Below are 14,425 nucleotides of genomic sequence, written 5' to 3'. Positions count from 1 at the left end.
TCCTGCCTCTAGCCCAGGTGGCAAGGCATCCTTCTGCTGTGTTGCCTTAGAATGGTGTCTGAGGTCTCTAAGGTTGGGCTGAGGGCATCTAGCTTCAGGTGCTGGTAGAGACTTTGGTTTGGTGGCCCGGTAGATGGCACATCTTTGAGCTGTGGGGTAACTCAACTTTGTGTCTATAAAGCGAGTTGGGTTTGGAGCCTAGGCAGTGAAGCTGTGCCTGCCTTCATGGCAGGGCCTGCTCCACTCACAGCTGTCTGTGTTGTGCATGGGGAGTGTGCAGGTGGCTTGGTCCGTGGGTGAAGGTTGTCCTGTGCACCCCTGTCCGTGCCACAGCGTGTGTGCTGGCAGGTGAGTGCAGAGAGAGAGCCTCATACCCCTTGGCTGTATGCCAGCCCCCCTGGCACTGTGTGCACTGTGCTCGTGGAAGGAGGTACGTAGGACTGGTGGCAGGTCACCCCTGTGTCCTCACCTGTCCTTTGCAGGGGTCTCTGCCCTGGGGCATGCTGTCATGGGGGAGAAGAGGCTTGCACAACCTGTGCCTTGTTTCCTGTTGGCCCTTCAGCATGCTGGGGTCAGCCTCTGTCAAAAGTCACCACAAAGTGGCAGCAGCTTTGGTACCTCCTCGCCCCTCCTGGTGCACAGGTGAAAGGAATGGTGGCATCTCAGAGGAGAGGACCCAAACACCCTCCTGTCTGCTAGATGGGCAAGGAGGGTCTCTTGTCCAACAAGAGCAGCTTGGGCTGAGCTGAGATCCACAGGTCCTCTTCATCCTGCTTCTTCTTCTTCTTTTTCTTCTTGTTCCTCTCGGCATGCAGCTGTCCGTTGCTGCTGGGGCCCCCTTTGCCTGTGCTCTCTCCCCTCCGTCTGCAGAAGCAGCAGTGGCAGCAGATGAAAAGGAAGGCGAGGAGGACAACGAAGGGCAGACCCAGGAGCACGGCCAGGCAGACGGTGTTGAAGACACCTTCCTCATGCTTGGTACGGATGAGCTCCAAGATGGAATTAAAGAAAGAGCTGATCTTCTGCTGCATGTCAGCTCCTGAGCAGCCTGCCTGTACTGCTCCCTCTGCTTGAAAGGCACCTTGGGATATGCTCAGCTCCTGTAAGCAGCTAGTGGGCTCCACAAGAGTCCTTGGATGGTGCCTGCAGAGACAAGAAGTCACATGGATCAGGTGCCTGATCCCTCAGCAGTTTTCTCCATGGAGCTGCCACAACAGCCTAAGCCTCAGCAGGGTAAGATGTCTCCTGCCTTAGAGGGGCCTGGAGCCATGGGGGATGGACTGTGCTGCCTGCTATGTCCCTTTGGGTGTCTTCATCTGAGAAACAGCCTCCTGTCTCCTGGGGTTTGTTCTGGATTGGGGGGATGGGTGAGGAGGGCTTTGGGCATCTCTGCTTGCCTAGGAATTTAGCCAAGCACAAATTCTGCCCTTTGGATTTACACATCAACCACGGCTGAGCAATCACAGCATGGAGCTCTTATTAGCCCTTTGTAGGGCTTGTTCCATAGCAGATAAAATATTGTCTGCAGGAGAAGCTTTGCCTGATATGGGCCAGTGACCATTGTGGAGACACAGTACTGCCACAGGAGTCAGGACTCCACATGTCACAGGTCCTTCCTTATTCCCAGTCCTGGGACAGGGTATCTTTGGCCAGGCTGTTTCTCAGGGTGCGTGGTCTGGGATGAGCAGCACAGAGGCAGGGTCTGCTCCTGCTGCCCTGGGCACTGCCAGCAGGTTTGGTGTGGGGGCTGTGGCTGAACCACCTGTGTTTTGGATGAGGACTGTGGTCAGTGGGACTCACAGGTGATGCTCAGTCAGAGCCCAGTGAGCAGCCCTGCACCCACAGCTGCTTCTATGTACCCAGGGCTGGCCACAAAGGCTGCAGCAGGGGAGAATAAGGGTTGGCTGGGGTGGAGGAGTTGCTGCTGCTGTGCCTCACCTGGGAATTGCTCCAAGGGTTTGGGTAGGGCTGAGAAGCATTTCTGTGGCTTGACGTAAGGTTTTCCTCTTCCCTCAGGGAGGGAGAGGTGCTGCTGAGTGCCAGGGCTCTCAGGGAAGCCCTCCTGTAGGGGCAGGGAGCTGCTGCCTCTGCTTACATCTTTCTTCCCATTCCTGTGGCCAGGCAAAGCATCTGAGTAGAGCAGGGGCCTTTGTGCTGCCAGTTTGCAGTTCTGGTTCAACACAGGGGTCACTAAATTAGAGGTTGTACAGATGAAGAGCTGGCGGGGGCAATATCAGGCTCCAACACCCTATTTCACCCTTGCTCAGCATTTTACAGCAGTGTCTTTGCCAGCCTTTGGGATTCAAGCCCTGCAGCCTCTTGAGAGAGTGCTTAAATCCCCACGTGCCCAGGAGGGGAAACTGAGGCACAGTAAAAGGAAAACCAACACTTTCATGTAACAAAAACTTGAGAGGTACAGCCTGAACACCAAAAGTGTCCTAGAGGAATTGCTCCACTTGTCCCCTGTGACTCCTTGTCTTTTCTTCTGGGAGCTGTCACAGAGCTCAGGGACCGTGAGGGAGGGAGAGGAAGGGGAGCCAGGCTGCTTTTGGCTGAATCCTCCTTGTCTACAGCACTGCCCTTCCTTGCTTTGCATCTCATTTATTCCCTGTTTGGCACCTGCTAAGGGATGCTCTCTTGTATGGAGTGGTTTAGGGTTCTCCAGCTAGCACCACTGTGCTTCCCTCTGCCTCACTGTGCCATTACACCTCGCTCCTAAAGGAAGATCAAGCCACAGCCTCGCCCAAAACAGCAACCACAGGTCCCACCCAGCCCTAACCACAGCTCTTGTGATGCTGCTTGGGCAGCACCTCCTGGGTAGACCCCCAAAAAAGCAGCTCCCAAGGGAAAACCTGCCTTCCAAAATGCTGTCCTGAAACCTAGAAATCTGTACAGGGTTTGGTTTCACTGGTCTCCCCTGGCTGCTGGCTTTCAGACCTGACTGTCAGGACCTCAAGAGCTGATTCCCTCAGCATAGATGCCAAGCTCTCAATTTGGGATTCCACAAGTGCTCAGATTCTGTTGAAAATAAGAGGTTTATCTGTGTCCCTCAGAAACAGACTGATCACTGTGGATTTATTGTTTCAATTTACACAAGCACACAGCTGAGCTGGCCCCAGTTAGCTGGTGGTTTCTCTTTTGAACATGAATTTCTCTGGGTGCCTTCCTAAAAAATTCTCATTTGAGATTTGCCAAATGAAATGCATGTGGGAGGTGGTTTTGACTTTGGCTGGAAGGAGTTTATTATGATTATTGTTATCAGTGTTATTACTGGGGTTTTGTCCAGTCTGCTGCATCAAAACTGGCTGTTCCTCACATTCCCTCATTCCACTACTTAAGAGAGGACAGAAATATCATCAATATCTGAGAAATTACAGGCTTCCACTCAGAGACTCAAATCCCATACAAGCTCTGCCTAGCCCCTGCCTGGAACCAACTGGGAGCATCCCAGATCTGCTTTTGCTCACAGGGGAGATAAATGAGAGCCATTTCTTAAAGCCTGCTCCCAGTCCTGACCCTCATCTTCACCTAGGTGTTTTTTTGGGGGGCAGCTGTAGTAAAGGTTATACTGCAACATAAATAAATAGAGCAGCTTTTCTTCAGTGCAATCATCCACGTGGTGCAGGTTTGCCACTTATCCATAAGTATCCTGACAGCTCATTATCCAGGCAGGAATACAGGATGCTATGATATGCTGGACTCCAAAAAAGAAGTAAAAATCTCAAACACTCCCCAAACAACAATCACCTTAATTTCAGACAAAACAGGATGTACAGTTTTATTCCTGCACTGAACTGCTTTATATTTATTGCCTCTAAACTTCTGGGTAGGGAAGAAGGGCTGGAACTTCCTTTTAAACTTGTAATTAATTGTTTGCAGAGGAAAAAAGAACAGGGAGAAGGAAAAAAAAAAAAAAACAAAACAGCAAAGCCCTTTGATATGTTTCCACTTTAAACTGGAGCTGAATGCACTGCAGAGGCCCTGGCTGATTGTCACTGGGAAGTGTCCAGCTGGGGACAAGTGGCCACCCTGGGCAAGCAGGATGGGCATCCCTTGGAAGGGGAAGGTGGAGGTACCTGCCCCTACCCTGAGCAAGCAGCACCCAAATCCCAGGGCCATCTTCCAGCATGGCCATGCAACTGGTTTTCAAATGCCTTTTCTTTCTGCTGTGTGCATTGATTTTTGTTTTGTAGATGAAGGGATGTCTGTGTGCTAAATAATGGGATTCTTCAGTTTCATATAAAAAAATGGGAGAGGAAGGGAAAACAGAAAAACTGATGTGTTTGGAGGCGGCAACTCCAAGGGCAGAGGGGTTACCCAAGGCCACCCATTGCCAGCTGAAAGCCTGAGAGCACCATGAGGAGCTGCATTTAGGAATATCCCTGGTGCTGCTCAATTTGGTGTGACATCTCCCCTTAGAGAGGGGACAAACATGGAGAGCTGCTTACACGCTGTGGTCCAGGACGGGACACGCTTGCTGCAACCATGTGGAGCTGCCATTGGGAGGTCACCTGTTTTTTGGGTCAAGATATGGGACCAAAAAACAGAGCCAGGGAGGTACTGGGAGACAGGGCTGTGTCTCAGGGAGAGCTGTGAAGTGTCCTGCTAAATGAGCTCTTTGTTTTTGGTGCTGGCAGAGCCAGGGGAAAGCTGACATGGAAACTCGCCTGGGAACTCCTGTGGCCAGGGATGGATGGCTCCAACTGATGGCAGCTCTGCACGACAGGGCTTTGTGCCACTTGTGTAAGTTTTAATCAACGTTGCACATCCAGCACGAGGTTCTTTAATCCACACTGGCTTCGAAAGAGCTGGTTTGCAAGGGTGGAGAGCATCTGCCACTCCTCTGCAGTTATGGGAGGCCGTGGGTGGAAAACAAGGTCCTTTTGAGGGACGGCTTGCAATGGCACCACAAACCGTTGGCATGCAGGGCTTGCCTGGCTGAGCTGGAGGGGTAAAGGCTGCCAGTCTGTGTGTGGGGAAACCAAAACAGAGGGTGTTGCCTTGGCAATGCTGCCTTGTCCACATCCTGTGTGCTGCAGAGCAACCACAGCGACTGGGGATGGAGGTAGAGTTTGCAGAAAAGTTGCAGTTTACTGGAAACTGCTATGCTGTGTCACTGTGGCAGGGGGGAGAGAACTGGAGGTCATTTTGCTAGTTAGGTTCTTTAGGTCCAACCCTCAACAAGCTTTTGTGTCTTCATGAAGTTCCCTCCAACCTAACAAAGCTCAACCTGCTCCCCTCAGCTGAGATGCTGCCTGACTCCGGCAGGAGCACGGCTGCTCTAAGGTGCTCCCTGCATCCACAGTGAGAGCAGTGGCAGCTCTGGGGGCAACTGACCTGTGGGGTGTGCCCCAAGTATTTCTGGATTATTTCAACACTCCTGTGCTCTCTGGCCAGCTGCAACTCAGGGTTTGTGGAGGTGACATGAAATCAACTGACCTACAGCCACCCCCATTTCCTTAACGCAGATGAGACAACACTTTGTGCAGTTGATGCTAAGGAGTGCAAAGCAGGAATCACATTATTAAACAACCATTTCCTTCTGTTACTGGCTTTATGTCAGCTTTATACCAACTTTCCATTGCAGTGACAGCTGTGGTTCAGGCAGGGAGAGGCTAATTTCTGTTACAGCCTGTGAGCTCCTGATCCACCCAGTAGAGACACAGCTATGCTGTCACACAGTGGCATCTATTTTCCCTGCTTGCACCTGCAGACTTAAAGGAAAACTGGATGAAACCTGACACCGAGGGTGAGCAGTTTCCTTAGCAGGGATTGCACGTTGCTGTTTCGGAAATGGTGACTAAGAAGGGTTTTGCCGCCGAACTCGCAGCAGGCTACAGAGACCTTCCTCAAACGTAAAAGACAAACACCCAAAGCCACCACCCAGCAAACACGACCAGCTGAAGCTTCATCTTCCCACCACCATCAAACCTTCCTGCCAGAAGCGACGCGTAAATGCTTTCATTCCCTGAAGCGAGCGATTTGGAAAACTACTGATATGGATGTTGGATAACAGGGTTAAAGTGAAACTATTTTGCAAGCTGCTGCCTGGAGCCCACTCGTCAGCACACGCGCGGCTGCCGTCGGCTCCGGAATCACCGAGACTGTGGCCAAAAGATCAGTTCTGAGTTTAGGTGAGCATTGGCTCCGGAATCACCGAGACTGGCCAAAAGATCAGTTCTGAGTTTAGGTGAGCATTGGCTCCGGAATCACCGAGACTGTGGCCAAAAGATCAGTTCTGAGTTTAGGTGAGCATTGGCTCCCTAATCACCGAGACTGTGGCCAAAAGATCAGTTCTGAGTTTAGGTGAGCGCCGCTGTCATCCCTGGATGCACTGGGAGCTCCTCGGAGCCATCCTGGGCCCCTCCAAACCACGGAACGGGCAGCGTCGCCTGTCCGGGCGGGCAGCAGCCCCCAGCCATGGCCCTCCCTGGGGTCGATCACTTGGGCTTTTGGTTACCAGAGGCTCAGGGGGCTGCCGGAGAAACAGTGGATGCCCCATCCCTGGAAGTGCTCAGGACGGGGCTTGGAACAACTTGGTCTAATGGATGGTGTCCCTGCCCATGGCAAGGGGGGTGGAACGCGGTGTCCTTAAAGTCCCTTCCAATCAAACCGCTGTGGTGTTCAAAACGTGTGTGTGGAGCTCGGCTGCCCCAAAACCCCGGTGCCAAGCAGACAGCCCCAGACACAGGTCCCCTCAGAGCTGCTGCCCGCTCATCGCTCTTTCCCTAGTTCCCATTCTCACCCCCTCCCCCGGGCGGCGCGAAGCAGATGATGTGGCCTTAAAAAAAAAACAAACAAACAAACAACAACAACAACAACAAAAAAGAATAAAAGGCGAGAAAAGCCCTGGATCTGAGTACCACAGCAGCGAGGATAACGCCTGGGGAAGCCCAGCCCCGGGATCCCCCGCCCGGCTGCTCCCGGAGCCCAGACCTACCTCTGCTCCGCGGCCCCGTCCCGCCCGCCGGTCGCGGAGTGCGGCGGGGCCGGGAACGGGGAACGGGGAACGGGACGGCGCGTCCCGCCCGCCCCCGCCCCCGCCGGCCCCGCTCCGCCCGCCCCACCTGCGGCTCCCGCCCCGCCGGGAGCCCCAAACTGCGGGACACACCCTGGGGGGCGCGGGCCGGGCTGCCGGAGAGGCGGGGACGGGCACGAACCAGCCCCGAACCTGCCGTGGGGAAGAGGAAGGGAGGCAAGTGTGTGGCTTTGGTGCAGGTTGTCCCAGAAGCGTTTTTGGGAGACGACAGGGAGGGGCTTCAGGGTGGTGATGCCGCTGTTGTGGTGGGGAGGGCAGGGTAGAGCTCCAGCTCCCCGAGAGCAGTGCCAGGAGTACCACCCTGGAACCCCTCACCGCGGCCAGCCTGCTCCCTCTCACCTCCACCCAGCACTCCATAGCACCGCCCTGCATGTTGTCACTGCTGCGCTGCCATCGCATCCACCCCCTGTTCCTGGAAGGGGACACTGCAGCCAGGCAGGAGGTGATGGAGCATCCCCTGGGACTGCCAGAGGTGATGCAGCATCCAGGAGCGTTATGGATGCTGTACAACCATGGATAATGCTGGGTGTTTCAACCTGGGAAGGCACTCCTGGCTATACAGGAGTGCTGTATTATTGCTATTAGTGGTGGCCTTGGCGTTGCTGGGTTAAGAGTTGGACTTGATGGCCTGAGGGGGCTTTTTTGATTTAAATGGCTCTGTGATTCAAATTTTCAAAGTGTGATCCCAGTTCCATTGGGATTGCCACCCTCACCCTTCACTTGCTACTTTCTCTCCCACTTGTTTCTTTCTTAACACCATGGCAGTGATATCCAGAAATTGCTGAACCCCAGCTGCTTTCCAGTCCAGGACTCTATGGCCTCCACACAGCATTGTGATGCTTACAGCTGGGCAAGCTGCAACTAGAAAAATGTTCTGCTGGAATTTTTCTGGTTGGACTGAGTCCTTTTGGATTGCAAAATCCCTACATTTGCCCTCCTTACCCTCCTTCATGCTCCAGAGCCAGTGGCTTGGCTTTACCGCTTCAGCCTTGGTGCTGACTTGTCGAGCTGGGCTAGCCAGGGCTATCTGACCCTTCCAGGCTCCTGGAAAACAGCCTCACATTCCCAATGCTGTGACTTGGCAGCACCAGGAGCAATGCAGTGCTGGGAATAGGAGGGAGGAAGAGAGTGGAGGGATGGAAGTAAATTGGCTGCCAGCCTCTGCTGCCCTCGTGCTGCCTTCACCCTAGTCTGGAGTTGGAGAGGTGAGAGATCCTCAGGAACACACATTGTAGGCTACAGCTTGTGCTAAGTGACTCCTCATAGCCTTGGGGAAGGTGTTTATGTCCTGTGGGAAACACCAAGCAATTTCTCCCTAAAGATTTGCTGCTTAATGCCAGGAGCTTTCCCCTTGGTTTTATGCTGGAGGATGAAGATTCCTGGGCTTTGTATCATGTGCCTTACTGCATTCCAGTTTCTCATATCCCAGTTCACCCTATCCTGACTTATTCCATCCCATCTCTCCATGTCCCAGCTCACCCCATCCTATTTCTCCCTTGTTCCCTGACCTATCCCAGCCCCCTGCATCCCAGCTCACTGCTTCCCAGCTTACCCCATCCCAGCTCTCCCCCCTCACTGAGCTGCAGCCATTCCCTCTTTTGTGGGTACCAAATCCCCCTATGAAAACACCCTCCCTGGGGCACACAGAAACCACCTGGGTGCTGAAAGTCACCTGAGGGGTACCTGACCACTCTACAGCACCAGATAGCACAGTTTCACCTTTGCCACAATCCCTCTAAGAGGACTGACTAAAACTATTTATAATTTATAATATTATAATTATAAATAATATTTATTATTGACTAAAAATATTTATTATCAGAGCTCTCCAAGGGTGAGCATATCTGAAAGTGTTAGGCTTCAAGGTGCCTGTCCCTGGGCCTGGGAATGTGAAACCTCAGCCTGTCCCTGGCACCTGGGATATTTGCTTCATTCCCTGGGCAAACAGCCTCACTGGGGCTCCACATTCCCTATCAGTGATTTAATTTGGCAGAGGCCTTGACAAGGGAGGGGCTGCTAGCCTTGCACCTTCCCCAGATTTTTGGGGGCCCCCCTGAACACGGTGCCTTGGCTTCAGGCAGGAGTGCTGTGGTGATGTGGCAGAGGTGGAGGTGGTGGGCACTGCTAATGCTGATGTCTTGGAGTACTGCTACCTATGAAGGAGTCTTGATGCCATCAACGGTGGTGATGCCATTAAACTGAGCTGGGAAGCGATGCCATCGACGGTGGTGATGCCATTAAACTGAGCTGGGAAGCTTCAGATAGACTTTAGAAACTGAGAATTAATGCTAGAATATACAAATATAATAATTCCACTGCTCTAAGTCAGCATCATCCTCTCCAAAGGTAAAGGTCCCTTCCTCCTCCTGTAAAGGTCCCTTCCAACTCCAGCTCAAATTCCATAGTGGTCTATAGAAGGTGTCTTGAATTTAAACAGCACGTGATGTTTGACCCTGTGGATGTCTCCTGCAGCAAGGTGTGCCAAGGCTCTTTCCCTTGTGGCATGAAAAAAAGGTACATTTGCAGGGATTTGGAACCTGCCACCTCCTCATTTTGTTTGGCACACAGCATATCTGGGATCCAAGGAATCGTGCTTTGTTTCTCAGAAACTTTAATGGGCGAGAGGAAGCCGTGACTCAGCTGCTGATGAATCACTGCAGCTCCAGATTGTCTCCCAGCTTGCTGGTGCCCCTCGAGCACAGAAACTGAGTGAGCCTATGCCAGGCAAGCTCCTGTCACCTCATGGGATGTCAGTCTGAGCCCAGGCCTCGGACCAGCTGGATATCAAATCCCACCTCCAGCTCCTGTTCTCCATCCATCCTTCCCAAAATCTTTATTTCCATGCTGTATCAAAGCCTTTCCCATGTCAAAAAGCACCCTGATAACTTCAATTTCCTCCTAAGCCCCCTAATTTGATTTTGAAAACATTACTCATTTCATGCTGAAGATAGAAACACTCTCTTGCCTCCCCCTTGTTTCATTGTATTAATCTAATTTTGTTACCAGTTTGCTTTGTTACACAGCTGTGAGCTTTAGTCCTTGGTAGCACCCAGCTGGTACCCAGGGTCAGTTTATTTGGGGTTTTTTCAGTATGGTGGGAGTGGTGAAGTGACTCCAGACATGATCACACCTTTCTTTCCCAGCTGCTTCCTCTGCTCTCTGGTGGTGATTTCTATTTGCAGACACAAGTCTGGCTTAAAGTAAGCAATGGAAAACTCTGCTCCCAGAGAAACATTCCTCTCATTTTTCCCCCATGCTTCTGCCTTTTCCCCTCCCTCTCCCCCTCCCACAAAAAAAAAAGCCTGCAGTTTAAACACCAAAAATAACGCACGCCCTGGTCGTGGTCTGGATAAAAATAGCAGCTCTTGGTATTTAGAAGCAGCAATGGATTTTCTGGCTTTGGAGGAAAATGAGGAGGAGGGGTGGGATGAGATGAATGAGATGGTGACTCTTGATGCACGAGTGGAGGACAAACACAAAGCTAGTGTTTTGGGAGAAGCTGCTTCATCCCCTCCTCTTCCTCATTTAGTTCCAGATAGGCTCTGTCCCCTCCAGGAAGGGGCTCTGAGGGTAGGTTGGGCTCAGGTGTCCCTGTCCCACCTAGGTCTTCCTACCTTGGGCTGTTTTGGCACTGCCCTTAAGTGTTGGGGCTAAGTCCCACATAGGCAGGGATGGGGGCAAATGCTGCTCTTAGGGAAAATGCCCCCAAACTGGTGAGTTTTTGGGGGTGCCTCATGCTCACCCACCACTTGGGAGGCTTTGCTGCTGGGTTTGCCAAGATGAGCCAGGATTTTCAGGATCACCCTGGTGCTTAGACAAGAAGAATGCTGAGGTAGGGATTGAGGGGAGGTCCTCAGGTGCCTCCTCAAATACTGCTGGATGCTTGTGTTGAGAAAGCTGTGGTGTAAGGGACCTGTGTGCAGTGAGGAGGAGGGTGCTACGTGTCTGCTCAGGGCACAGCTCAGTCTTTGGGCTGTTTAGAGCTGCTTGTTTTGTGTGTGTGAGCCTTCAGGAACTCCTTCCTGAGGAAATCCTACAAAGCAGCACTGGTGGCAGGCAAGGGGGAGAGGACACACACTAGGAGGTGGGGAAAGCGCCGGGCTGGGCGCGTCCCGGCAGCGTGACGTGGTGCCTTCCCCTTTGGAAGCACTCAAGGATCAGTTATGGGAAAGAAAAACCTGCTGGTGAATGAGGGGGCTCCTTCCCCCAGCATGGAAATGGGGTCAGCAGCAGCATCCCAGGGCTGGATTTGTGGAAGGTGTGAACCAAAGGCAGAGAGGCGAGTGATACTTGGGCACAGTCTGGTGCCCCCAAGGAGCAGCACATGCCCCCAGCTGTAGGAAGCAGTGGCTTGTGCCTCCTCCAGCCACCCCCAAGGGTTGCCTGTGCCGGATGGGTGTTGGATCTGATCTGCCAAGGTTGAATTTTAGGTGACAAACCGGTTGTGCTGGCCATCTCCTCTGTCACAGTCGTTCCTTTGGCTCAGCCCCGTGCCTGAGGAACAATCCCTTAGTGCAGCTCCCCCCCAGAGCCCAGGTGAGGTGGGCAGGGAGAGCCAATCCTGCTTTTTAATGATATGCAGATGCCAAATTAGTAGTAGTATTTTGATTATTTTCATTATTTGTTCCCCTCCATAAGCCACTCCCATGGGGGAAGCTGTTCCTGGAGATTTGTGGTGAGCTGATGTCCCTTGGCTCAGGATCACATGAGGATTTTGGCTGGTGGTATTGGAGCCATTGGAATGTTCTGTGCTGCCCTTGGGGCTTAGCTCCTGCCTGGGGGTGGGACTATCTGACCTTTGTTCTTCACACTTCAAAGTCTTCCTGCTCCTCATCTTGTTTGCTACCAGGGGCTCCGTGGGGAGGATGCAGCTGGGTGTTAGGGTTGGGGCAGTGCAGCTTGTTGGGAACTCACCCACCCACCCACCGGGAGGGAACCGAGAGAGAAATGCAAATTGTCATGGGTGAAAGAGGGGAAAAAACAACCATGACCTTTCTTCTAGGGGTGCTGTGCTTCTTTCTGCCCATCTGCGAGGGAGAGCAGGTTCCTGTATTTTGAGGGGCAAGGTGTCCCTCAGACAGGAGGCAGAGGCAGCAGAGGGGGCAGTTGTGACTGAGGAACCCATCCAAGGGGTGAACAGGGAGATTCCATCTGGTTTTGGCCTGACTTGGGTGCAGCCAGGGGACATTGGGCCAGGAGCAGGGACAGACACTGTCCCCAGGAGTGGGGGAACAGTGCTGTCCTGATGCTCCTCCAGCCCCATCCCCTCTGCTGCTCCTCTCCCAAGCACCCATTTCCATCACCTTCGGAAATTCTTAGAGGGAGGATTTCCTACCTCATCTCACTCTTCTTCTCATTTTTAAGGAGGATTTTTCTCATAACCATTTGCAGAGTTACTTCCTTCAACCCCCTCTTTTGTTGTGACATTGACAAGTGCAGGGGACAGCATGGGGACAAAGGCCTGTTGTGCTGAACAGAGGCGGTTTGTGTCCTCACCACATCCTGGTGTGCTCTGCTCTGCTGGTCAGCAGTCCCTGTGGAGGAGCAATGCCAGGGAGATAACCTGGGTGGGAGCAAGAGTATTAGCCATGCTGCTGGGAGAAGCTGCTGCAGGATTGCTGCATCCTTTGCTGTTCTTCTGACAGCAGAAAGCAGCACAAAAATACTGGGAAGGCAGAGAAGTGCTGCTATAAAGAGCAGGATGGGTTAACACTGACAGAGGGCAGGGTTAGAAGGGATATTGGAAGAAATTCTTCCCTGTGAAGGTGGTAAGGCCCTGGCACAGGTTGCCCAGAAAAGCTGTGGCTGCCCCTGGATCTCTGGAAGTGTCCAAGGCCAGGCTGAACAGGACTTGGAGCAGCCTGGGATAGTGGAAGGTGTCCCTGCCCATGGCAGAGGGGTGGGAACTAGATGATCTTTTAAGGTCTTTCCCAACCCATTCTAGGATTGATTCTGTGCTTGTTGAAACAAGTTGCAAGCAGAAAAATTGCTGGTTATATCACGGGGAAGGGGAATAAGCCTGGAGGCTGCTATTCACAGCATTCCTCATCCCAGGGAGAGGGGACACATAAATAAAATTTAAATAATGAAATTTAAAATCCCTGCATTTAGATTTGATGAAAAGAGATAATTTATAATTTTTTTCTACTCTACATAACTAAATATTAGAGCCTGTAGGCCCAGGAGTTAAAATATCAAGATGGGAATGAGAGTTTTAAAAGGGATGATGAACACATGCAGTCTTATGAGGGGGAATTAAAATCTGAGAATGTTGAAGATGGTGCTATAAAAATCATATCTCCTAAGCAATAAAGCAGCTGTGAATCTATGGCACAAAGCTGCCCCTTCATCAACCTGCTCCAGCCTTGCTCTTGGAGGCATTGCACCTCCTCCTGCCACACTCTGTGCTCCTGGGCCAGCGTTCCCCTCGTGTGTTGTTTTGGGCTGAGGATGCAGGATGTGTTGTTAGAAATGTGTTGCTTGAGCTCTGGCTTTAGGATGGTCCTCGCTGAGGACCTTTGCACACCCTCCTGATGTTTGCTGTTGGGACAAAGTTCCTGAGCATCACTCATGCAAAAAGGGGACTTTGGTAAGAGGGCTGTGATGAAATATCTCTGTGTAAAGTGCAGATGGGGGGGCTGTGGTGGCTGGAAGTGCCTGAAGAGGAGTGTGGCGTGCCTGGGAAGGCATGCTGCTTGGAGTGCCTGGAAATACGAGATCCCACCACATGTAGGGCCATGTCTAGATTATGGTGATGGCTCTGGGCTGTGCAAGGACAGAGGGGCCAGTGATGACGGTGGTGGGCACATGTGGTAGGGCAGGATCTCTCCAGGGTTTAGTGTGATGGGGCAAAACACTTCCCTGGCTTAAACTGAAACTTGTAGTGTTTAGAAAAGAGCTTTTGCCAGCCCTCACTCCTTTCTCATCCCATCTGAAACATGGAGTTGGCCTTGACTGTGATTTTGAGAGGTAGTTATGATCCAGAGGGATGCTGCAGCTCCCCATGTGCCTGCTACCTGCCGTCTCTAAGTACCAACCTCTGACTGATACATATCTGCCTCTTGCTATTGGTTTTTGCAATAGGAAGACTGTGTTTCCTCCAGGTGGACTTTTTGGGGGGTTCTCTGCAGTCAGGTTCTCTGCCTCACTTGGCCCCAGATATGCTAAGTGAAGGGTGCACAGTGGAAGGTGTCGCCCTTCTGTTAGAGACCATAAGTAGAACACCCTGCACAATTGTAGGGACACAGTTTGGGGTAACTGGGAGTGGGGCTGGGCCCAGCCTCATCCCCAGTGGGTACAGAAGGTGAGTAGCACTGACAGCAATGAGCCATGCAGTGCCCAGGTGCACTGAGTAACCACCAAAGGGAACAGAGGGCACACAGTGAGGAG

The 14,425-nt window shown here is 52.2% G+C and overlaps 1 protein-coding gene across 1 annotated transcript; it reads right to left on the bottom strand.

Annotated features, from left to right (window-relative positions):
• Positions 1 to 355: 355 nt before the first annotated feature.
• Positions 356 to 7,034, bottom strand: KIAA0040 (KIAA0040 ortholog). The gene is made up of 2 exons (XM_021545888.2): positions 6,938 to 7,034; positions 356 to 1,140 (listed from the first exon to the last, which is right to left on the bottom strand). Exon 2 carries the CDS (start codon positions 1,026 to 1,028, stop codon positions 696 to 698), a length of 333 nt encoding a protein of 110 aa, XP_021401563.1. The 5' UTR covers positions 1,029 to 1,140; positions 6,938 to 7,034; the 3' UTR covers positions 356 to 695.
• Between the last annotated feature and the right edge of the window lie 7,391 nt (positions 7,035 to 14,425).

Source organism: Lonchura striata, chromosome 9, assembly GCF_046129695.1.
Source record: "Lonchura striata isolate bLonStr1 chromosome 9, bLonStr1.mat, whole genome shotgun sequence".
Classification (NCBI taxonomy): Eukaryota; Metazoa; Chordata; class Aves; order Passeriformes; family Estrildidae; genus Lonchura; species Lonchura striata.
The sequence above is the reverse complement of the archived record's forward strand: the minus strand, read 5'-3'. Positions and strand labels throughout refer to the sequence as shown.